General features: G+C 35.7%; 1 protein-coding gene across 1 annotated transcript; it reads left to right on the top strand.

Moving 5' to 3' along the window:
* Positions 1–1078: 1078 nt before the first annotated feature.
* On the top strand, positions 1079–17474 carry LOC131902245 (vomeronasal type-2 receptor 116-like). The gene is made up of 6 exons (XM_059253277.1): positions 1079–1278; positions 12330–12609; positions 12984–13790; positions 14681–14905; positions 15289–15412; positions 16555–17474. Exons 1-6 carry the CDS (start codon positions 1082–1084, stop codon positions 17472–17474), a joined length of 2553 nt encoding a protein of 850 aa, XP_059109260.1. The 5' UTR covers positions 1079–1081.
* The last annotated feature ends 9705 nt before the right edge of the window (positions 17475–27179 follow it).

The raw sequence follows: 27179 nt of genomic DNA on the forward strand, positions 1-27179 counted from the left end.
GTATCACTGTTTTATCAGCTAAATAATGCTCCATTATAGAAATGCTCCACATTTTCTTCATCTATTCTTGTGTTTAGGAGAATCTATGTTGGTTTTTAAATTCTCACTATTATTAATGGACTAACAAGGAACATAAATCAGCAAGTGTCTTAGTGGTAGGATAAACATCCTTTGGATATATGGTCTAGCATGGTTTAGCTAGATCTTGAGGTAGACTGATTGCCACACTGTTTTTCATAGTGACTCTGTGGTTTTGCACTCCTACCAGCAATGTACAAGTGTTCTTACTTCACATTCCTGCCAGCTCTACTTTCCCTTGTGTTGTGGACCTTTGCCATTTGACTAGTGTAAGATGAAATCTCAGTGTAGACTGGATTTGTAATGATATGACTGCTAATGATGGTGAACTTTTCTTTAAGTGTTTCTCAGCCATTTGAGTTTTCTTCTTCTTATTCTGAGGGCTACTGCATTGTCTGAATGACGTTGTTCTTTGCCATGCAAAAGCTTCTCAGACAGACAGAAAAACAACATTCAAGCAGGCAAAGAATATACTCATACAAAAGACAGTAAAGATACTTCTTCCTATCATGAATATTGCAGGTCATATTTCCCATATGTCTGGAATAATCTCTGTCTATGAAAAACTGTTTTTGACACAAAATTCATTTGGAATATTTGATGTAATCCAAGTCAACCACTACAAATGGTAATCAGAGCTTGTTAGGTAATTTGCCTAAGAGGAATTGTGTCTGTGAACTTCATGTCCAATTACATAGATCTACTCATACTGGATATGGAGCAGAATTATCATGAATGAAATTATTATCCCTTAATTATCCCCTGGACTTAGGAACTCATATGCAGAGCCCCAGGCCAGAGAGTGACTATACAACCCATAGAGACAAACAGTATACTCAAAAGACATGTACTGAGATTTCTAAAAAGTATTACAGCCCTTCGCAGTAACTATAATAATAAAAAGAGACACCTGGATGGGTTCATGAATAATTGATATGTGAGTTTCTTCCTGACTCTCCATGCTGCACTTTGCTCAGGCTCTCATCTCAGCTACATTACAAAGATGTTGTCTTTGATCTTTGTCTTCCTGGTCCTGAAGCCTCCTTTCCTTCTCTGCAGTTTGACTGACCCTGTGTGCTTTTTCAGAATGAAAGACAAGAAAAACCCAGAAGGAGATAAAGACACTGATTGTTCCTTTTTCATTTATACAGAACATGGAAACATGAAGAATGATTACTTCAGTGGAAAACTAGATAAGCAGTAGGTGCCTCTTTCACTTATTAATTTTTGTTTATCATGGTAGATGGTACATTCAAGGGTTGCAGAGAGGTAAGCCATTACTCCGTGTGTCTTCTTTCTGTCTTCTCCTCCCCCTGTTAGGACATTACCCAAATTTATTTTATGTTTACTGAAGGTTATTGTCCTGTTTCTGATGGTTTTGGGGATTAGCTTGTTTGTATTTTTCAAGTCACAGATTCCAGGATGAAAACTGAATGAATGCTCAATGCTGTCAATTTTGCTTTTAGAGACAGTATTTTAATATGACAGTTCCCAACTGGTGTCATGTGATGCCCCTCACAAACATGGTACTAAACACTTCCTTTAGTTTATATCATAGAGGCTACAATAAAGTGATCTTTCTTTTGTCTGCTACTGTTTTTTATTGTTTTTTCATCAGCACAAAACAATGACCAATTCTTACAAAGTGGACCTTTGTGTGTTTGCCCTGACATTTAGCTATATATATTAAAAAGGTGCAGAGATATTTTTCAAATAATCTATTTGTCATAATTTTACAACTGTTGTGTTCTTTGACTCCTGCAGCTGAAATCGGATATGGAAAATCAATATCTGTTCCCTATGAGAGTTTTATGCTGTCTTTTCCTTTACATTCGGGTACATATGCACAGCCACATTTTTGTTGAATAAACAATATCACAACTTTTTTTAAAGTTCTATGTAGAAACACATGAGCCATCCATTTAGAGTACTCCAGTAGTCAATTTGTTTATTTGCTAGAATAGAGGATTCCCCTGCAAGCAATGATTTACTATTTTCTTTTGAAAGTGCTAGAAAAAAAGGTGTTGTCTGTGATAGTTACTAACAGTTGAGAGAGAAGTACTAAGGTAACAAATTCATCCCAACTTCTCTAGACTGAAGCCCATTTATTGATTAGAAATTGTCAGGTTTCATTTTGCTGAATATGTTTTCATTTATTAAATTTATTCCACATTTAAGTCTCTTTCTCCTCTTTCCATAATTATATTAAATAACTTTATTTATTATGAGGATAAGTGTATTACACAATAATTGATTTATATTTTTTACCATAATTTTCCCTTCTCAATGAGGTTACTGGTTGACAAAATGGTTACAATGTCTCTTGGGTTTTATAAGGAAATTGTCAAAAATAACATTCTAAATTTGGGTAAAAACGTATTTCTAGATGTGGCATTCTATATGTGTGAAAATCATCACATGAAGTTTTCAGTTTCAGCAAAAGGTTATGTTCAGTTTTTAATACCATATCTTAGTAGGACATTCAAAACAGAGAAGAAAGTTTGTGACTGTATTACAAAATAGAAAAATCTCAGAACAAATTAAAAATCACAGTAGAGGTGACACAATATCCTATGTGTTGATCATTCATATGTTTATCAAAAATATCCTTAGGTTTAAAGGAGAATGTGGAGCAATGAGCAAGTAATTATATAATATTACCATAGAAAAGTAATATTCATGGTAATATGGAACATGGAGAAGATGACCCAGACATCCAAATGTTCAGATACAAATGAGGAAGAGTGAAGGGAAAGTTGAGTGGAATTTGAAAAAAATGTTCACCATTGCCTATATGATGTCTTCCATAAGCCTATGATTATCTCCACATTGCAGGCAGGCTGTGCCTTGAAAGTAATAGAGAGGATGTTTTTAATTCGTATTATTCACTTTCAAATATCATCAGCTAATGAATTAATATGCTTCAGTAATGTGACCTCCTATTTTAAGATGATGAGGAATTTTATGTCTGAAATTCTGGCACTTGAAATCCCACGGACATTCTACCTCTATGCTTACATATTTATATAACACAAGATGAGAGAAGTCCAGAGAAATGTTCTGATTTCTCCTAACTTATGAGTAATAAAAAAAATGGCCAAGCAAATGTTTTCTTCCTAGACTCATTTGTTTGGATTTTTATTAATAAAAAGTAATCGATTAGTATAGAAACTTTCTCATGGAGGCATAAATGCCTCACATGTAAAACAATGGTCCTGATCATTTCCTGAGTTTTCTTCATATACTTGTATGCTCATTACAGACTGGATATTTTGTATCTAAATTTCTATTATGTCTTTTTTATTATGTAGCAAACATGTTTCCAGATTACTGTATGTTTCTCTTCCTGATTTGTGATTAAACAGCAGTTTTTGTTTTATGGCTATTCAATATTATTTTCTAAGCAATATTTGGATGGTTCTACCATGATTATAAACAAGATATCACATTTGATAAAACAAATGAATTTATAGAATAAAATATGAGATTATTAATGCACTCACATGACTTATTGTCGAAATAAATAAATATATAATATAGATCATTATGAATAAAATATGACATTCTGAAACATGGTCAGGCTGAATGAGATTCAGCAAAATTAAACACATATTCATCATCTTAAATAAGGCTCTTCTGTGGAAATATAAATTGGTATTATGAAGAGACACTCTGCCTATGTACCTACTTGTAAAATCTTTAAGGTATTGTTTAGCTATATGTTAATAGCATGGTTAACATGAATTTTAAGGGAAAATACAATATCATTCATATTTTGTTTGACTATTTCTACTAGTGTCCTGTGCCATCATAGAAGAGAAGTGACAGTCCATTCATTTATTTTCATTTGCTTTATAGAACATCAGAAATTTACTTTGTGGCAAGTTAGAGAATTTAATATAAATTTACTGTATATGTATTTATCATAACTTAAAAATGAATAGTATGTTCCATTAGTTCGCTAAATTCTATGGATCTTCATAGCTATCATCAGATGTAATTTATCAGAAGGATTGTTTGTTTTTGCAGTTCCTGGCCCTTTTACTACATTTCTGATATGAATGAGCACTTAGGGGTGTCATTTAACAAACAAAATTTCAATTATTCCAATTCCTCTGTTGACATTCATAATCAGAATTTCTCTGAGACTGAGAAAAGGATTCTTCTTGTGGTATCCATTATTCTTTATGAATTGGAATTTGACTGACATAAGAAAGAAAAGTAATGTTACTATATATATTTATTATCTATATTTCCAATGATGTTGGAGATTAGATATGAGGGATATCTAAAAGTTTGTCCTGCATATTATTGATCTTCAGGTCAGCATTGTTTGTATATAACAGGAAATTAAGTAATTGGTATGTGTACCCTCCACTGGAATTAGGATCAAGATTTTGCCTATAATTTTCTACTATTTGCCCAAATCATGTTGAAACTATTCTAGTCATACATGTTTCCCATATGAATGTATAGTGATGAGAGGGAACCAAAGCAATCAATCAATCTCCATACAGATTGAGTCAAATCACCAAACCATGAGCCTACCTGAACAATACAGGAAGGATTCAATTATTTTCTCACGTAACTACATCAGCTTTTGTTGTTTATTTAAAATTTTATTGCTCATTTGAAGATTTCATGGAATGCATTATGATCATATCCATGTCCTTCCAATAACTTCCCTCATCCATGCCTCTTTCTTCAACCACCCTACTTTGTCTCATTTTTCAATGCATCACAAGTCTAATTTGTACTGTCCAATTTCTCTTGAAAAAATGGCTTTCCATTGGAAAATGTTTAACCATCAAAGTGCTATAATCTTTTTTATAAAACTAAAAACTGGCCTTCATATTTCAGTTATCTATCAATTGGCAATATTGTTCTAGTTTCTAGTCATCTTCTATGTGGAGAAAACGTTGGAGTAAGTTTCTTTCTCCTTTCTAAATATAGTGATTTTTTTTTTACAGAAAGTTAAGTGACTTGTGACTAAATAGAACATTCAAGTTAAAAAGTTCACAATGCTACTTCACTTCCATAGATAATGTGCTGTGTCCCAGAGAAAAACCTCATCTGATAAACTCCAGATTTTCCACAGATTAAAAAGAAAAACAACAACTGATAAATAGAGGCTTCCCAAGCAGATAAGAAAAGGTAGCATCATTGATGATGGCACAGGTAGCAGTGGGTACTTTTTGAAATGTAAAGTAAACCTTTGAAGATTTTATATAGAAAACTCTAAATATAAATTTATTGAATAATATAATTGCTCATTTAAGTTGAACTATGATTCCAAAGGGGAAAGGCACAAATCTCAAATAACTAATTTGTTTTGGGCTTTTGTTTTTGTTTCTGTTAAGATGTATTTTATGGTCCACTTGTTTAAAATAATGAATGAAACATACAAAGAACTGTGCATCTATCACCATAGTCAAGTTCAAAATACAGAACATTTCTCTAGGAATCATGAATAATGAACGGTTCAGCTGTCATCATTTTATCCCCTCATTCCTACCTATTCCTGAATCTACATTCTATCCCATAGAGTTCCATTTGGTCTTTTATTTTGAATGAGATAATATGCTTTTTGCTCTTTTATGCTTTTTTTAACCTAATATAATATTTTCACAGAGCTATCTACATGACAGCACAGATCACACTAAAATCCCCTGCATTTTTTATTGAAAATTTATTTTTCATACATTATATTCTGATTATAGGTCTCACACCCCCAACTCCTCTGAGGTCTTCTGCACTGTCTCTCCTATCTGAACCCACATACTTTCTTTCTCTTGATGGAAAACAAAGAGTCTTCTAATTAATTGTTAGAAAATAAAATAAAACAAAAACAAACAAATTAGAATAGGTAACACAATCAGACAAACAGAAGTAATAAAAAGAATGAGATACACATATAGATAATAAGAGAATCACATTCTTTTTTTTTTTTTTTTGGTTTTTCAAGACAGGGTTTCTCTGTGTAGCTTTGTGCCTTTCCTGGATCTCTCTCCGTAGACCAGGCTGGCCTCGAACTCACAAAGATCCGCCTGCCTCTGCCTCCCAAGTGCTGGGATTAAAGGTGTGTGCCACCACCGCCTGGTGAGAAACACATTCTTAGGCACAGGAATCCCATAAAAACACAAAACTGGAAGACATAACAGAAATCCAAAGGACTTTAAAGTTAAAATAACTTTTAAAGCCCTGAAAAGTAAATTATTATACAATGAAGCTTCACAGATACCATTTAGACTTTTTTGCCATATAATGCTGAATCTTAGCTCAGCCCCAAAGGGAAGTATGTGTCCTCAGGGAGACAGTGTTGGAGAGAACTAAATTTTTGTTTTCAAGCAGATACGAAATATCTCCTGAGCTTAGGATAGGAGCTTTTGTCCAATTTTCCACCGAGCAAACTGAATCCATTTGTGTGCAGATTTTTTACATACTGCCTCAGCTTCTTTGAGGTCATGTGCATCAGTCCTGTGATTAGTATGCCATATTTATTTTGTGTTCTCAATCCACTCTAGCTCTTAAAAATCTTTCTACCTCTTCTGCCTTGGAGTTCCTTGAGCCCTGTGAGAAGTGGTGGTGCATTTAATGGAGAAACAACATGTAAAAGTGGTGCAAGGTCTCTCACTCTCTGTACATTGACCAGCTGTGGGTCTCAGTATTTATCTATGTATGCTGGAAGAAAAAACTTTTCTGAAATGTCTGAGTAAAGAATAGATCAATAACTATAGCAGAATGGAATTAGGAGTCATTTTATGGCTCTGTTCCTGTTTCAGAGCAGTAGTCTTTGGTTTTCCCCTAGGTCCCTGTCTTATCTGTTGTCAGGTTCTTGGCCAGCACTGCAGTGTCAGACATGTATTTGATCCCTTGGAATGGAACAAAACCATGTCAATTATTATTTGGTTACTCCCACCAGCTTTGTGCCACTGTTTCACTAGCACATCTTGCAGGCAGTCACCATTGTAGGTATTCAGGTTTGTGTTTACCTTGCTTGTTTAAGAGAACTTTGTGTACTATGGGCAGTAGTTAGCAGGCATAAATGCTCTAGTTAGGCACCAGCTTGATTTCTTAATCTTCACTCAGCTGTGTAGCTGTCATCTTCAGCCATAGGGCCTTATCCTCAGTTTATAGACAGCAGCCTAGAGCCTTGGTAATAGCCTGTGTTTTTGGAGGGTCTCTTTGGGGCAGATTTGGCTAAATATTCAATAAAATGTAACCCATTCTTGGTGCTGTAAGCTTCCTTTGTTTACAAAACTTGTCTGTACAGTTGGGGCTTGATCTCAACTGTTATATCTCAATTTCATTTAGGTTGTCTTTGTAGATGCATTTATTTTAGGGATATTGTACTATTTTAGATTTCCGTCCTATGAACATTGGCCAAAAAAAATGTCTTTATAGTATGATGTATAGTCCTTTGTGTGCATGAACTAGAGTAGTATGCTAAACATTTATGTCAACTAGACACAAGCTAAAGTCATCTGAGATGAGGTACACTCAGTTAAGATAATATCTCCATGATATTGGTTGTGGGCATGTCTGTGGAACATTTTCTTAATTAGTGATTGACAGGGGAGGGCCCAGCCCATTGTGGGTCATGCCATCTCTTGGCTTGTGATGCTAGTATCTATAAGAAAGCAGGCTGAATAAACCATGAAAAGAAAACCAATAAGTATCACCACTCTATGGCTTCTTCAAAAGCTCCTTTCTCTAGTTTCTTACTCTGTTGGAGTTCCTGTCCTGACTTTCTTCTTTCGTGAACAGGGATATGGAAGTATATAGTAAATATACTCTTTCCCTATTAGCTTCCTTCTTGGTCATGGTGTTTCACTGCAGCATTAGAAATCCTGACTAAGACAGGTCAGATATCTGGATCTTGAAGTAGATCTATACCAAGCATCCCAAGGAACTACTGCACTGATCTTCATAATGCTCTACAAGTTTGCATTCCCAAAAGTAATGGGTGAGTCTTCTCATTACTATGCGTTCTTGCAACACAAACTAGCATTTGTTTGATTGATGTTGGCCATATTAAACACAATTGGATAAAATTTCAAAGTACATTTGACTTAGGGTACCCTGATGAGTAAGGATCCCTTCTCATTTTCCAGTCTGCAACTCTGTCCTCATGCTGGTGGAGGGTTTTTTTTTTGTTGTTGTTTTTATTTTTTTGCCATAAAAAAGCTTTTCAATTTTATGAGGTCTCATTTACATATTGTAATTTGGTACCTTTGTTATCAGTGTTCTGTTCAGAAAAAAAAAATTACTGTAACCATGAGTTCAAAACTATTCCCTAATTTTCTCTTTTAAGAGATCTAGCATATCTGGTCTTATACTTAGGTCTTTGATCCACTTGGAGTTGAGTTTTGTGCTAGGTGACAGGTATGGATAAATTTGTGTTCTTCTCCATGTATCTATTCAGTTACTGTCCTTTCACTTTCTAAAATACATGATTTTTAAATTATTGTCTAGTTTATATTATTTGTCATAATAGTATTTCACAGATAAGTAATTGTAGTGAATGAATGGGAGAATTCAATATTAAAAAGGCATATTCGTCTCCAGTATAGAACAGCAAGGCCCTAGACAATGTGACATAACTTCATTTCTTTATGAAAGAGATAATTGTAAGATATAAAAGAATAAGACACTGCCAAAAAAACTGATTCAAAATGAGCATTAAAATATTATGGGAAAAATAATCATTCCATCAGTTCCATGCTAGCTTCACAGCCACATGTTTGTCTAGTTACTTGAATATGTATTTAGTCACAAAGCAATACAGAAAATATGCATGAGGCTAACACAATCTGGGTGTCCAGCTCCTAGAATTGCTCCAGGGATGTAAATAGAATGCCTTCAGAGTAGCAGGATCTTAAGAAACTTTTTTATCTGAGAGTTGATAGATAAAATAAGTTTTTATCTATCTGAGGGAATCAGACTCACATACAAGATATGAATGTCATGCTCTTTATTTTCTCTACACCTTCAATTCTCTGTCAGGTTGCAATTTTCTTGCTCCCTTTGTCCTACACAGGTATATACACATTTAACAAGAGGCTCTTTGCAATAAAAATAAAAGATACAAAAGCATATCTGAAGGTCATAGCACATGAGTAAATGAGTAGGAGCAGAGTCATTTACCATGGCAATGCATAGGTCCCAAATGTAAAAATATATTTTATCCTGTTTGTAACCCCTAATCATAAGGAAGTGACTTGTAACTATATATTCAAGGCTGTGAGGCCAGACAATCTTCTGTAGCCCTGGCCCATTGTGAAAAATTTTCCATGTAAAGCTGTTTCTCTCTTGACTTGGTTAATTGATTACTTGTTATTTGGGACCTAAATAATAAACAGGTAGTTAGCTGAACCTTGAATTTTATTCATAAAATGAGGCTAGAAGTTTGTACAAAGTGTTAATTACCAAAGAATTTAGTAGGGAGTGAATGTTGGTCTCTGTTATCAATGGAGTGTAGCTAGAGAAAGTAGCGTAGTATTTTAGTATGCTTTGTGATTAATAACCAAGGTTAGACATCTACAACTCTATCTTTACGTATATCTGTAATGCTTAACTTATGGTCCATTTTCAGAAACATTCAGTCTAGTTTGAATTTGCTCTGAGGCCCAAAATCATCCAATAGTATGTAGCTCCTCTTAGAACTGAGAAGAAATTGCTGTTTTCTTTATGCTAGTCTGGGCAAGGATAAAAAAAAAGAGGGCCTAAGTGCCTTATAATTGCTGTGGGATGGTCTGTATGTCAAATGTGTTGCTCTGATTGGTCAATAAATAAAACACTGATTGGCCAGTAGCCAGGAAAGAAGTATAGACGAGACTACCAGAGAGGAGAATTGAGAGACAGGAAGGTGGAAGGAGACATTGCCAGCTGCCAAAATGACAAGCAGCATGTGAAGATGCCAGTAAGCCATGAGCCATGTGGCAAGGTATAGATTTATAGAAATGGATTAATTTAAGATGTAAGAACTAGATAGCTAGAAGCCTGAGCCATTAGGTCAAACAGTTTAAATAATATAAGCATCTCTGTGTTTACTTTATAAGTGGGCTGTCAGACTGCTGGGTTTGGTGGGACCCAGAGAGAAAACTCTCCAGCTACATATAATCCTGGTAGAATAATGAGAATTATACAACTTAATGAGAAGTCATCTTTCTGACCATCCATAGATATATGTGCCCATAATATTGAGATGTAATCAGGAGATTACATATACACATCAGATGAGACTATCCTTTACTGTAGCATGAATCTTAAAAGGTCTTAGTAATAAAAACAAACCTGGAGCCAGGTACTGGGGTGAACAATGAAATATCAGAGAGACAGAACAGGCCACAGCTAACCTCACACTGCCAACTTCTCATCTGAACTTGTTTCCTTAAACTACAAGCCTCTTTGTCCTCATTCAAATGGATCTCATCTGAACTGCTACTAACATCCTGAAAGCTTCACAGGACTCTAGTTCCTGGTCCTCATGCCTTAAATAACTTTCTGCTTCCTGCCATCACTTCCCCAGATTAAAGGCCTGTGTCACCAAGCCTGGCTGTTTCCAGTGTGGCTTTGAACTCACAGGGACACAATATCACCACACATTAAAGTTCAGGTATTGGGGAAATATAGTGATATTTTGTTCCCCAATATACTGTGCATCCGAATAAACTTACCTGGGGTTAGGAAACAGAACAGCCACTAAATATACAGACCAGAAAATGGTGGCACACACACACACACACACACACACACACTTTTAATCCTAATATTCCACAGGCAGAGATGAATCTGGATCTCTGAGTTCAAAGCCACACTGTAAACGACCAGGCATGGTGACACATGCCTTCAATCCCAGGAAGTGATAGCAGGAAGCAGAAAGGTATATAAGGCATGAGGACCAGGAACTGGAGCCTGGTTAATCTTTTAGGCATTTAGCAGCCATTCAGTCTAGATTCATTCGGGTAAGGACTCAGAGGCTTCCAGTTCAAGGACACAGGATCAGCTGAGAAGCTGGTGAGGTGAGGTCAGCTGTGGTTTGTGTTCTGCCCCTCCAATCTTCCAGTATTCACCCCAATACCTGGCCTTGGATTTGTTTATATTAATAAACCTTTTAAGATTCATGTTACAGGGAGATAGCATACCTGTTTATGCATATGTGAAATACAGACACAAGCAACAGTGTCCAGGGGCTGTAGCTCTTTAAGCTGTTTCTGAAGAGGTTCTGCATTAGAGAATTATTTACCTGGTGAGATGACACCTGAACTTTCAGTTTCCATCTGCTGTATACTCTTGGGCCTCTAGTAAAACCATTGCTACCAGCAGGTCTCAGCATGAGGCAATATCTAAAATACTCATAAACACACTGAAATGAGATATTATTAAATAAGATCAAACTCTATACAAAATCTATCAAAACATTTACATCCAATCAAAATATCTTAAATGAAAGAGAGAAGCTAAAGTAAGTCTATTACAAGGACATATCAGGACAAGTCTAAAACAACTCAACACAGGACCTGTTCTGTAATATCAAGCTGAATATATAGGTTGAAAGGCAGCATAAGGGTTCATGTAAAGAGAAGGTAATTCATTCCTCACTGGAAGCAGATATACTTTATTCCGATCTTATATCACTGAATATTGCAAATCCTCAAATACAAAGTGAAAATAAGAAAGTATGTGAAAGGGAAGAAGGAATATAAGAATTATTATGCTATTTGCATTACCTATAAATCGTTCAGCCTTTTCAGAGCTCTTGACACAGGCAGGTTTGGCTTCCTAGTCTTCATATCCCTAACAAAGACATATTTTTGTCCAGTTGTGCCTGTGTATAAAAGTATAGCATTCCAGATAGCAGATAATATCCATTTATTTTCCACATGTGTTAAATGTTAGAAGTACAAGATGATGGCATGAGAGGATTCAATGGTAGCCAGTGCAATCTTTTCTAGTCCCTGAATGGCATGCATACATTTTATGAAGTTTACAGAAAATAGGATGGAACATTAAGAAAATTCAAAGTAAAAGAATCAATCTCATTGGTATGAAATCCACTCCCCACCAAAAAAAAAGCCTTTAAGAATCTGAATTTTCACCCATCGGTCTCTGAACACCAAAGAAATAGGACTTGTGTCACTTACTAATGAGACAAAAAAAAACCCAAGAATTTATTCTCACATTGAGTGTGATTTAAAATTGTCATGTTTGGAACCTAATCTCTCATGAATAATGTGCTCTGTTTTCAGGTTGACACCGAAGAACGTCCACTTGATTTTCTCTCTTTATTTTGCCATGGAAGAAATCAATAGGAACCCTCATATTTTACCAAACATTTCTCTGCTAGTAAACATCAAATGTAACCTGGTGGAGGATAGGATGAAACATGGTCTATCTCCAAAAAGAAGTGAAAACTTTCCTAACTACTACTGCAAAAATCAGAGAAAACATTTAATTGTACTTACAGGACCCATATGGGGAGTTCCTGCAACTTTTGGAGCATTCTGGTACATGTCTAGAACTCCAGAAGTAAGTGGAGGTGCAATAACTTTAATGAAATACTGTCTACTTCAAATTGACTTTCTGAGTACCAAAAAGGTTAAAAGGCAGAGACTGGGTTTATATCTATTCAGTTCTATCAAAAATAAATGCTCAGATAAACTTTCAGCAGAAAACATAACAACTTTATCACAAAAGACAGCAGAAGTCTGAAACATTTTACCAGAAAACTTATTTTATTTGTAGTTTTTGGACAACCACAAAAAAATGGATATGATTTTAATGATGAGGATAAGAATTCGAATTTTCTAACACCCCCAGCATTTGCTTAGTACATGTAAGTCTTAGACCAAACATTATTCATTACATCTTTGTCATTTATGCTTATGTTCTATGTCCTCTAGCTCTACTATGGTTATTTTCAACCTCTCCTGAATGTCCGTGAACAATATCCTCATCTCTATCAGATAGCTCCCAAGGACACATCTCTGCCACTAGCCATGGTGTCCCTACTGGTTCACTTCAGATGGAATTGGATGGGAGTGATCATTTCAGATGATGACCACGGAATTCAATTTCTTTCTGAATTGAGAGAGAAGATGCAAAGAAATGTTGTCTGTTTAGCATTTGTGAGTATTATCGCCAATGGGAATTTATCATTCCTTAAAATGGTTGATAAATACTTTAACCAGATCATGATGTCTTCAGCAAAAGTTGTGATTGTTTATGGAGACAAAGACTCTACTGTACAAGTGAACTTTATACTATGGCAATCTGTAACAGTTAACAGAATCTGGGTCAGTATGTCACAATTTGATAGAATCACAATTAAAGGAGATTTCTTGCTTAACTCCCCCTATGGGACTCTCATTTATTCACATCAGAATTCTGAGATATCTGGTTTTAAACAATTTATGCAGACAGTTCACCCTTCAAATTACAGTAATGAAATTTCATTTGTTAGACTATGGTGGATTTATTTTAATTGTTCTTTGTCATCCTGTAATTGTAAGAAACTGAAAAATTGTTCAACCACAAATATATTCGAGTGGTTGTTTAGGCACCAGTTTGGAATGTCCATGAGTGACTCAAGTTATAACTTATACAACGCTGTGTATGCTGTGGCCCACTCACTCCATGAAATGCTTCTGAAACAAGTAGACATATGGTCAGAGAATGCTGGAAAAGGACTGGAATTGGACTCCTGGAAGGTATTTTTCTTGCATTACACGGCCTGTATGGCATTGTGATGACTTTCTTGAAGGGAACCACAGTTTTCTAAATCTAGGCAAACTACAAACTTTTCTTCCTGATGCATATATTTCTGGACTCTATCACTGCATGTGATGAAGATCCTGTTAGTTTCTTAAATTATGTTACACGTGATACTGGCACAAGTCTGCATTTTACAATCTTTTGTTTGTTTGTTTGTTTGTTTTTTGAGACAAGTTTCTCTGTGTATCTTTGCACCTTTCCTGGGACTCACTTTGTAGCCCACGCTGGCCTTGAACTCACAGAGATCAGCCTGGCTCTGTCTCCCGAGTGCTGGGATTAATGGCATGTGCCACCACTGCCTGGCTGCATTTTACATTCTAAGTGAAGAAATTTTTCCAGAATATTTCAGACACAAACATTAATCTTATGTTTTTAAAATTTGGGAGAAAAATATTTTTTTCGTGAATTTCTTAAATGGCAACAAGAAAACGAATGTTTACAAGATTAAAAAGTTGCCCATCATTGTAATACATAGATTCCTGATAATACTAGTAGCACTGCTACTTTTTGAACTGTTATGGAACACAGTTATCTAGGTTATGATCAAATAACAATATTGCCAGGAAGAAAGAGAATGCATCCCTAATCTATAAGCATATAACTTAGGGTGTGTGTGTGTTAGAGTATCAAACCCAGTGAGAAAATTTTAACTTTAAAGTGCAGGGAAACTTTATGATTGTATATAATTACTTTTATTTATTACTGAGTACTTCTAATAAGGTTACATTTTAGGAGAGGCAAATGAAAGTTACTGGCATTATATACTTCACATTTTCTGTCCTACTATGAAGACATAGTTAAAAGTAAAATAACAAATGTGTTTTAGATGTTCTCCTTCCTGAAGAACATAAAATTTATAAATCCTTCTGGAGATCTTGTGAATATGAACCAAAAGACAAGACAGGATACAGAGTATGACATTTTCTATATCACATATATTAATCACTTTGGACTTAAAGTGAAAATAGGAAAGTTTTCTGGACAGTTTCCAAATGATCCACAATTGTACATATCGGATGAAATGATACAGTGGGCCACAGATTTTAGACAGGTAATTTGGTCTTAACTCAAATGATTTACATGTAGCATAAATACTCTAGAACAGCATGCTTCATCTTTGAGATGAAGAGTTTGATTTTATTCATTTATTGACTCACTTCCACTCCTCTATATTCTCTGTCTCTCTCTGTCTCTGTCTCTATCTCTGTCTCTCTCCGTCCTCACTTCCTCCCTCCCTCTGTGTGTATATCTCCCTCTCTTTTCTCTTGTGTGTGTTTCACAGTACATAAATCTCCATACATTCTTAATGTTTGTCATAAAATGGATTTTTATTTTATATCATATGCATTTAAAAAGATAATTTTTAGTGGCTCCTTGTGAATCACTGCAGCTTTTGCAAGTTACATTAAACTCTTTGTTTCTAATTTTCCTCAGAGTCCACCCTCTGTATGCAGTAGGCCTTGCAGTCCAGGACACAGAAAATCCCCTCAAGAAGGGAAGGCTGTCTGTTGTTTTGATTGTGATCCATGTCCAGAAAATAAAATTTCCAACATGTCAAGTAAGGAAGTTATTTATCAAAATGATCAACAGATTTTTTTCTCTCATATTTTCATAGTTCTCACAAAGTCTTTTGGGAAAATGGAATACACGAATCTCACTATGAAGTTGAAAACATCAGTAACACTGCTATTTGAAATACTATACTCTGTCTTTTAAACTACATTTTTGTGTCATTATTCTAGACATATATTCTATGTTCTTGAACATAATATATTTTCTTGGACATTACTTTAGAGCACTAACAGTTACTATTGCAACTAATCTCTATCCTAATAGTCAGCATTTTGTAATAAGTTGTATCTGCATTTTATTTTATTTAAGCTTATTTAAGACGTATATACTGTGCATACACATGTTCCTAGTTCCCCCGTTCCCAGTGTTTCTAACAATGAGTATATGTTCAGTGACATTGCACCATGTTTTAGAAACACTCTTTTTTGTACTGTGTGCAAATATAGATCATGCTATGTATAAATATGAGATGTAGAAATATAGAAATGTTATCATTGGTAGTTTTTTTTCAGTTTTACTGTACTTCATAGGTGAGTTTGGATGCCATAATATTGAACTCTGAAATAAAGAGTTTATTATAATATTCATATCAAATAAATCAAAGAGACCTTTTTTAATTATAGAGGTGGTTTAATCTAATTTGAGGTACGGAAACTGAAAACATCGTTTTGGTAGTGTATCAGGTAACAGAAAGGTAGAATTAATAATGGTAGTAGTGATAAGAAATAGCTAAACACTTAACTGACAGTTTCACTTAGAGCCAGACCACCATGTAAATGATTCTATATGAGTTAAACTTGAGGATTACAAAAAATTATAGTGCAGGTTTTTAAAAATTACACAAAAATAATAAACATATTTGAATATAAAACCCAGGGTATAATGTGAGAAAGCAAACTACTTTAATAAAATAATGTACAAAAAATTATTTAATTCAAATGATACATACATACACATATATATAATATATATATATATATATATATATATATATTCCAAATTAACTGATCAAATCTTGACTTTTGTGTTGGTTAAAGACAAGCTATTACTTCCTAATATATTAATGTGTCATGTTTTGTGAGTACTAGGGAAAAACTAAAACTGAAAATACTTCCCTTCCTATACTAGACATGGACGATTGTGTGAAGTGTCCAGATGATCAGTACAGCAATGCAAAACGAACTCACTGCCTAAAAAAAGTTGTGACCTTTCTGGCTTATGAAGACCCCTTGGGAATGTGTCTGGCTGGCTCAGCTCTGTGTTTCTCTTTTCTTACAGCTATTGTACTAGCTATCTTTTTGAAACATCAAGATACACCCATAGTTAAGGCCAATAACCGAGTTCTCAGCTATGTCCTCCTTATCTCCATCATATTTTGTTTTCTCTGTCCCTTGCTTTATATTGGCCATCCCCATGTGGCTACCTGTATCTTGCAGCAGACCTCGTTTGCAATTGTCTTCACTGTGGCTGCCTCCTCTGTCTTGGCTAAGACAATTACTGTGGTAATAGCATTCAAAGTCACTGTTCCAGATAGAAGAATGAGATGGTTCCTGGCATCAGGTGCACCTAACTTCATCATTCCCATCTGCACTGTATTTCAACTGATTATCTGTGGAATCTGGATGAGAACTTCTCCTCCATTTGTTGATGAGGATGTACATGCTGAACATGGCCATATTTTGATTGTCTGCAACAAAGGTTCAGATATTGTCTTCCACTGTGTCCTGGGATATTTGGGCTCCCTTTCCCTGGCAAGCTTCACTGTAGCTTTCCTGGCCAGAAATCTGCCTGACACATTTAATGAAGCCAAGTTCCTGACATTCAGCATGCTGGTGTTCTGCAGTGTCTGGATTACCTTCCTCCCTGTCTACCAAAGCACCAAGGGCAAGGCTACAGTAGCTGTGGAGATTTTCTGTATTTTGGCCTCAAGTTCAGGGCTACTTTTTTGCATCTTTGCCCCAAAGTGCTACATTATTTTGTTCAAACCACAGATAAATTCTTTTCATAAGGTCAGGAAAAGACACTTTAAAACTGAAAATATCCATTAAATATAACGAATTTATTTTCTACAACAGACATTCCTACAATATCACAAGCATCCTTTCTGCTAACCAAATTTTATGTCAAAGTAAGAATGTAGAAAACAAACTGCATAATAAAGTTTGAACACAAAAATCTGGATTTCACTTTCTTATAATGTCATTTCTACATATGTATTTCTACTTTTTGTTATTTTTTATTATTGATTTGTGTAGTATCTGGGTATTGGCATGAAAACTTCACATTATTTCATTTGACTGTATTTTTTAACTACAAATTATGTGTTATTCATACATTCCAAAAAAACATTGGCATGTAGAGTGTATATACAAACAAGATTTAATTATGATAACCTTCATATTGATTTAGGATTGTAAAGAAAGCTACAAAAAAGTAATTAAATTACGTTCTATATAAGGGTATAGAGCAGAACATGGGATAATACAAATAATAATGCTAGGAGACATATAATGCTAAATGCTTTCTGATTTAATTTTAAACTTGAATAATAGGAAGATATTTCATGTCTTTATTTGTAAGGCTAATGAATATCTCAAGGCTGGGCATGGAAAAGGGCTCATTGTTAGTTTGCTAAGTGATCACAGTGATTAAATGCCTTTTTTAATATTTATGCTTATATCTAGAGACATAGGCTTCTCTCTACCTTGGTCATAAAAGCTGTTTTATGTAATTGAAGTCAAGGGAGAAATGCATAATAGTTTAAAGTCTTGAGAAGAACAGACTAATTGCCCTGACCTAAATAGGACACCTAACCAAATCCTCTCATCATCATGGCTTAGGAAGCATCTTGGAATAGGTGGTAGAAGGATTTAAGAGACAACTACAGGTAAGTAGTTCTGGAAATGCCATCTTTATAGCAAGATGTTTTCCTGTATTTCTGGTACTTGACAAAATCTCCACAAGAACAAACAATTGAAAATACTGGCAAAGAAACACTAGATCTTCTTTAGGATCCCACCCCAACACATTGGTGAACTACAGGCAGTTGATAGTGACCGTGGGAGGAAACCTTTTTTGAGGTTGTGTTTTTTATAGGATTCTAATAAATGACCCTAAACTCATGCACATCTTACCATCACTAACTGAGCTTACTGTGTTATGAAAATCAACAGCCAAATTTCTGGGAGAAGGGTCTCTTTCGGTGAGGGGAATGTTTTTTGCAGAAGCAAGGAATACATACAATTCTGTTACATTGATTAATGACATTCTCAAAAAGATATAAATTTAAAAATGTCCTCTATAAGTAGGTGCCTGGACTGGTCTACTCTGATGACCGGTCTAGCGAATAACCTAACTGTCATCATAGAGCCTTTGTCCAGAGACTGATAGAGGCAGATGCAGAGATCCATGGCCAGGCACCAGGCTGAGCTCCAGGAATGCAATTGATGAGAGAAAGGAGGAATTCTTCAGGTGGGGGCCGTTGAGATCATGAAGGGAAGACATGCAGAGATGATGGGCCACACTAGTGGAAGCCCATGAACTGGGGACTGGTGGCTGTTGAGCCCCCATGGGACTGGACTAGGCCCTCTGGATATGGAAGACCTTTGTTTGGCTCGAACTGTTTGGGGAGGGGGAACCCAAGCAGAGTGGTTGGGACCTATCTTTGGTGCATGGGCAGGCTTCTGGGAATCTTGTGCCTGTGGTGTGATGCCCTCCACAGCCTTTGTGCAGTCGGAAGAGTCTTGGACCTGCCTAGGCAGTGTGCCAGGCTTTGCTGACTCCCCATGGGAGACCTCCATTTGGGAGATGTGGGGATGTGGGGTGGCTTGAGAGAGAGGGCAGGGGTTGGGAGGAGGGAGGAGGTGGGATCTGTGGGTGGTATGTGGAGTGAGTAGAACATTTCTTAGTAAAGAAAAATGAAAATAAAAGATTGTTCATCATTCATCTATGAATTGAAGGTGACTATTCCCAGTAATAAACTTAAGGGTCCATAGGACTGAAACAAAACTGTGCCCTAAAATATTCTTAGGCTTTATAGGAATTCTGAAGGTCAGATATCCTAGGGCCCAGATGATCTAGCAAGTGAACTAAATAGAGTTTCTACTACTTGAATGTTAACAGAACCTGGAAATAGACATAGAGAAAAGCAAAGGAATGCTGATGACAACTTGAAAATTGGTGGTGCTTTTTGTCATCTTTAAAAACCTGGAGTTCTTAGAACTACAGTATAGGCTGGGACCACATATCCTTTATAACCCTATAGCTCTGGATTGTTCTGTAAGATTTTTGTGACATTTTCATGGACTAGAAATGTCTTGGTCATAAATTGGTCCATGTGTGTAGTAACTAATAGCCAATAATTTAGAAACTTGTTGCTAATCTTTCTTTAATTCATGATTTTAAGGTTATTGCCACTTCCAGGAAAGTCATTGGTTTCTTTAAAGGACACTGTAACAGGAATATATCCTAGGGAAATTCCAGATCTGTGACATCCCTTTGAAAATAACACTTTGAGGTAACATGTTGTACAAGGTATGTCTATATTAGAAGTTATAAGAAATACTGATGTGTCTCTTCTGTGATCTCTCCCAGTAGAAGGTATAATGATAAGAATTTGAATTAAAATTAAAGTCTCAAAAAATTTCACATATCCTGAGTTTTATTCTGCGACATGGATCTGGTCTGGTCTCAGAGTCTTCTTTGCAGCTTTGATCCTCTGAGGGACTTCTTCATAGCTTGGCTTAATTTTATCTGAGAAAGACTCTCATCTTTCATTGCTCACAGTGTCAGGGAGGAATCCAGTAAACCTTTTAAGTATCAAGGATTGCATGAAGCCATTTTGAGTTGTTTATCTTCCCTCTTATGAGGTCCGAGTAGTTTGGAAATTTTAATTGCAGAGGAAACTGTTACCCAGCACTCCACTCCCCGCTATGTCTCTTACACTCTTTCTGTACCCTCTTCTGCAGTGATCCATGAGCTTTCACATCAGTGACTACAGATGTCCACAGATAGTTAATAGCCTACTATGTACCAATAACAGGCGATTGTTCTCAGGATATTCACCAGTAGTTATGAGTTGAGACTGACAATAACAGTGAGCTATGGGTAAAAGCACACCTTTTCAGAATGCAATTTGACAGGCTCATAATGTCTATCAAATAAAACTATAAAAAATGCTTCTTCAACCACAGACTTTCACTCTGACTTACATCATCAGGCTTGAACTCTCTCTTGTCTAGTGGGCATTGCATCTAATTGGAAAACTGTTGTTCTTACCCCTGATCACTGAGCAACTATGGAGAAGAAATCATATTTTCCTGGAATGTTGTTGGTGTAGTTTGCAGGGTCCATAGACAAACAGGAATGTTGGTGACAATTCTCCACTGGCAACTTTACATCACCCCTCTGACATTCCATAAGGCAGCTAATGTGGTGAGAGTTTCCATTCTAGTCCCAGGTTAATTTCTCGGTGTCCTGCAGTCAAAGTATGTACGTTCAGTGTTTTTAGCCATAGATAACACCAACCAGTCCTGCCAAAAATTCAAGAGCATAAGCAATGAATTTTATAATTTATGTGCCTCAGAGTCTTTTCTAGACTAAAACACATACGCACTAATACTACTACCAATGAAGTTTTCATTTAATAATTTTATGGCTTCTTGCAGTTTCCCTTTACATTTTATAAGATCAAAAACTTGTTCATCATTGTAACAAATAGATTCTAGATAATACTAGTAATATTGCCACTTTCTGAACTATTAATAAACCAAAATTGCCTAGGTTATGATCAAAACATAATGTTGCCAGGAAGAAATACAGCATGTGTCTCTACTCTTTATGCATATAAATAATAATGCATAGGTGTGTGTATTTTAGAGTATCAACTCCAGTGATAAAATTTTAAATTTAAGTGTAGTGAAATATTATGCCTGTATATAATTTCTTTATTTACTATTGAGTACTTCTAATAAAGTCACATTTTAGGCCAGGCTAACAAAATTATAGGCATTACAAATTTATATTTTCTGTCTTAATGTGTAGTAATTTTTAAACTTACAATGAAAACTGTGTTTTTTATGTTCCTTTTCTGAAGAACATACAAATTGCAAATCCCACTGGAAACCTAGTGATTATGAACCAGAAGCCAAAACATGATAAAGAGTATGACATTATCTATATCGACTGAAAGTGAAAATAGGAAAGTTTTCTGGACAGTTTCCAGATGATCCACAATTGTACATATCTGATGAAATGATAGAGTGGGGAACAGCTTTTAGACAGGTAATTTGGTCTCAAATAATTTACATGTAGCAAAAATACTCTAAAATAGCAAGCTTCATCTTTAGGATAAAAGGTTTTGACATTTTGACAATTACTCATTTATTGTCTCATTTCCACTCTTCTATATCCTCTCTCTCTCTCTTCTCTCTCTCTCTCTCTCTCTCTCTCTCTCTCTCTCTCTCTCTCTCTCTCTCTCTCTCTCCCTCCCTCATTCTCTATCTCTCATAAGATTCCCATAAATTCATAATATTTATCTTAAAAACAATGAAATATTAAATTATAATATACTACAAGGGTTAAATAGAAGGATTTTCACTGCCTCCATGTTGTGAATCACTGCAGCTTTTGAAACTTTTATTAAACTCTTTGTGTTTAAAATGTATCTGAATTTCCTCAGAGTCCACCCTCCATATGCAGTATTCCCTTCAGTCCTGGACACAGAAAATCCCCTCAGGAGGGAAAGGCTGCTGTTTTGACTGTAATCCCTGTCCAAAAAATGAAATTTCCAACATGACGAGTAAAGACGTGATTTATCAAAATAATCAACAGATTGTTTATTTTCTCCCATATTTACATAGTTTGCAAAGAGTCCTTTGGGGAAAAGAAAAGTTTCATTAAGAGTTTGAAAGCATCAGTCACAGTGGTATTTGAAATACTACAATCTCTTTTTATTTATTTTTATTAAGAAAAATTTTTCATTCATTTCACACACCAAAGATCCCCTTCTTCCCTCCTCCCACCCACCAGCCATGCCCTTCTGTCCCTCCACACCACCCCACAAAAATGCAAGGCATCCCATGGAGAGGCACATCCAGTAGAGGCAAGTCCAAGCCCTTCCCCAATTTTCAAGGCTGTATGAGTTGTCTGATTACAGGTAGTGGGCTCCAAAAATCCCGCTCATTCATGATAGATGGATTCTGATTCTACTGCCAGAGGACTCCACAAACAGATCAAGCTACACAGTTATCTCAACATGCAGAAGGCCTAGTTTAGTCCCATGTAGGCTCCACAGCCATTGATCCAACTTTCATGAGTTCCCACTAGTTTGGTTTGGTCATCTCTGCAGGTTTCCTAATCATGATCCTGATGCACTTGCTCATAGAATCACACTTCCCTCTCTCCAACTAGACTCCTGGAGATCTGCCTGGTGTTTGGCTGTAGATTTCTGCTTCTGCTTCTATCAGTCACTGGAGAAAAGCTCTGTGCTGACAGTTAAGGTATTCACCGATCTCATGACTGGGATAAGCCAGTTAAGTTCAAGCACCCTGTCCACTATTTCTAGTATTCCAGGCTGGAGTCATCCTTGGGGATTCCTGGCAACTTCCCTGGCACCAGGTTTCTCTCCATCCCCTTGAAATCTCCCTCTATCCTTGTATCTCTTTCATTGTTTTCCCATTCTATCCCTGTTCCAGCTCAACCATCCCATTCCCTTATGTTCTCATTCCCTATCACTTACCCTCAATTGCCCACACCTCATCCTGTGTATTCACAGAGATCTCATCTATTTCCCATTCACAGGGTGATATATACATCCCAATTTGAGTCCTCCTTGTTAGTTACATTCTCTGGAGCCATAGGTTGTAGTCTGGTTATCCTTTGCTTTACATCTGTATCCACTTATGAGTGGGTACATACCATGTTTGTACTTCTGAGTCTGGGTTACCTCACTCAGGATGATATTTTCTAGTTCCATCCATTTGCCTGAAAATTCATGATGTCATGTTTTTCTCTACTGAGTAGTACTCCATTGTATATATATACATATATATGTATATATACCACTCTTGGGCATATACACAAGAAATGCTCGATCATACCACAAGGACACATGCTCAAATATGTTCTGAGAAGCATTATTCATACTAGCCAGAAAATGAAAACAACCTAGATGCCCCTCTACTGAAGAATGGATTAAGAAAATGTGGTACACTCTTTGTCTTTTGAATTACATATTGACAGAAGAGTCTAGACCATGAACATAACATTTCTCCTGGATATTATATGAGAGTACTAAACATTTCTACTGCAACTCATCTTCATCACAATATTCAGCATTTTTAATAATTTGTACCTACTTTGCAGTTTGTTTAATGCTTATATGCTATGCATCCTATTGTACTCTGTACCACCCAAGTTCTCTAACAAGAAGAGTATATTCAGTGATGTTCTACCATTTTTTAGAAATGCTCAGTTTTGTACTTTGTGCATTGGTAGATCAATGCTATCATTGGTAATTTGTATTTCTAGTCCTACTCTATTTCACAGGTTAGTTTAGATACCATCATATTGAACTGTGAATTAAAGACTTTCTTATTGGTAGCAAGTAATTCACAGAGAGTTTTTTAATTAAGTAAGATGTAGAATTGTCACGTCCGCCTCGACCAGCAAGGAAGATGCAACACCAGGCTCTTCTCCAAGCAGTTTACTCAGGAACCTTGAGACAATCTTCTAACCCCGGGGAGAGCCCACCCACAACCTAAATAGCCTCTGGGTAGCCTACCCCAGTCTGCCACGTGGGAACTGAGGATAGGTCCAGGTATGTGGAAGCAAGCCAGATCCTAGCCTTAGCCAAATAAGGAGTTGTTTATCACAGAGAGCACTCACCGTCGGGAGGGTGGAAGGTGGAGGCCAGTGCCATCTTTGAGGCGCAGCTGCACGCAGCTCTCTACATAGAATCAACATTGATGTACAGAAATTTTGAAAACTGTATTTTACATAGTATACCAGGTTCTGAAGAATGGAATTAATTACTGTTGTAGTGAAGAGAAATAGCCAAATAATTAACTGGCAGATTCATTTAGAACCAGACCAGATAAATATAAATCTATTTTATTTGTACACAAAAAATGTGAAGAAATATTTCAGGTATTTAAAAAGTTACACTAAAATTATAAATATATTTGACTATAAAACCCAGTGACTAATGCAAGAAAATGAAACACTTGAAAAGACTAATGTATAAAATTGTATTGATTCATATGATACTATCACACATATAACAAATCCAAAATTCAAATATATTGACTTTTGTGTTGGTTGAACACAAGGTTACTGTACTCAAGTTTACTTAATTCCCCTTGTTCCTACTTAAAAAAGCATTGGCGGAGTGGAGGAAACGGGAAGCTGTGGTCAGAGGATATTGTACCAGAGAAGAATATATTTTCTATAAAAATGAATAAATACAGCATTCTTCTACTTAATTTTAAATACATATTAAAATTGAAGCATTTGAATACTTCCACTCATCAGTTTTAACGACATTGCTTAGAAAATCAGAGAGGATTGAACAACTGTAATGAAATGTAAGCATTCTGATGGATAGATTCAGTATTGGAATGGCATGTTTTCAATTTGATCTGTTGGGTCAACTCAATTCAAAGAAAAGTGAATATATTTTGATATAAACTACAAGATAAAAATGGAAGGAATTTCTCAGCTTCATCCAGTACTATTCTTCAAAATTATGCTCATGAGGATTGAAATGCTATCTACATATTGATGTTTTCACAATAAGTACTACAACATTGGGAGCAATGAACTATCAAATCTTACAGAAATTAGTAAAATTTGTAGATTATATGCCCAACCAAAGATCAAAGAGTGAAACATAAAAATAGATGTGATATTTTCAACATGTAGAGAATTGGGGTGATAATTTGTTCAGGTTGTCTCTGCTTTCCTTGGAATTATCAATGCAGGGTTTTTTTTTGCTTCTTATCTTTTTTTTTTATTTTTAGATTATAATACCATTACATCATTTCCCCTTCTGACACCATTCCTCCAAATCCCCATACATATCCCTTCTTGATTTCTTTCAAATTTATTGCCACTTTCCTCATTAAGTGTTGGCATGTGCATATATTTTGTGTATATACATATATGTTTCTAAATATAAACTCTTCAGACTGTACAATATTAATTGTCTGTTTTCAGGATTGGCCATTTTGTTATCCACATATAATCAGTTGGTGTGCCATAGTCTGGAAAAGACAGTTTCTTCTGTGCTCAATATTCCTTATGTGCCTATAGTTCTCTGTGTACGGTTGAGGCCTGATTGTCTTTTCCCCATCCACTTTACCACATTTATTAATTTTTCCTTGTTTTACTCATGGTGAAGCAGTCATGTTTATGAGACTTTATGTGTGTAGCTTGTGACATTTCTATGAGACACATACTCACATCAAACTCCCTGATCCCCTAGCTCTTACAATCTTTCCATCCTCCTCTTCTGCATTTTTTTCTGAGACTTAATTGAGGGAGTATTATATCAGATGCATCTATTAGACTGTGCTCCAACACTCTACATTTTCACTGGTTGTGAATTTTCTGTAGTGGTCTCTGTCTCAAACATAAGTTTCCTTAGTGTGGGGAAAGTAATTTACTAGTATGGGTGTAAGTAAATATATTGAACATTGTTAGAAATTGTACTGGTTTAATAATCTGGTAGATATAGGTTCCTTCAAAAATATGGAGTGGGCAATGTTTTTATGCCAAAGGATTCATGTGAGACCATTTTTATGTGGGACCTAATTGCTGCCGATAAACAAATCATAATATGCAAGGAAGTAGCTCATTCTCAGTTCTTGTTTGGCATTCTATACAAAACTATGAGTAACAACTGTGATTCTATGAATGCCTTATTCAAGGTAGGTTACTGAGGCTACTTGAACATAATAAAAATTGCATTATTGTTTACAAAATTATTAAAATTTCTTGGATATGTAAGATAAATATAAAAAACCTTAGACTTAAGATGAAAGTCAATGAAACTTAGAATGAAATACTGTGCATCAAACACATTTAGTTTTCATATACTACTACAGGTAAATAAAATTTATCATAATTCCTAAATCATTAATATAACTAGAATATTTCATGAATACTAGGGAAAAATTAAATCTGAAAATGTTTACCTTCCTATTCTAGCCATAGATCATTGTGTGAAGTGTCCAGATGACCAGTGTGCCAACACAATGAACTCATAGCCTAAAAAAAACTTGAGACCTTTCTGACTTAAAAAGATCCCTTGGGAAATTCTCTGGTTAACTTGGAACTGTTTTTACATTTTCTTACAGCTGTTGTACTAGCTATCTTTTTGAAGTACATAGATACTTTCATTGTCAAGGCCAATAGCCAAGTTCTCAGCTATGTACTACTCATCTGCCTCATATTTTGTTTTCTCTGTCCATTGCTTTATATTGGCCATCCCAAATGGCCACCTCTTTCTTGCAGCAGACCTCGTTTGCAATTGTCTTCACTGTGGGAGCCACTTCTGTCTTGGCTAAGACAATTACTGTGGTACTAGCATTCAAAGTCACTGTTCCAGATGGAAGAATGAGGTGGCTGCTGGCATCAGGTGCACCTTCACTTCATCATTTCCATCTGCACTGTGACACAACTGATTCTCTGCAGAATCTGGATGGGAACTTCTCCTCCATTTGATAATGAGGATGTACATGCTGAACATGACC

Source organism: Peromyscus eremicus, chromosome 1 (assembly GCF_949786415.1).
Source record: "Peromyscus eremicus chromosome 1, PerEre_H2_v1, whole genome shotgun sequence".
In the NCBI taxonomy this organism is placed as follows: domain Eukaryota; kingdom Metazoa; phylum Chordata; class Mammalia; order Rodentia; family Cricetidae; genus Peromyscus; species Peromyscus eremicus.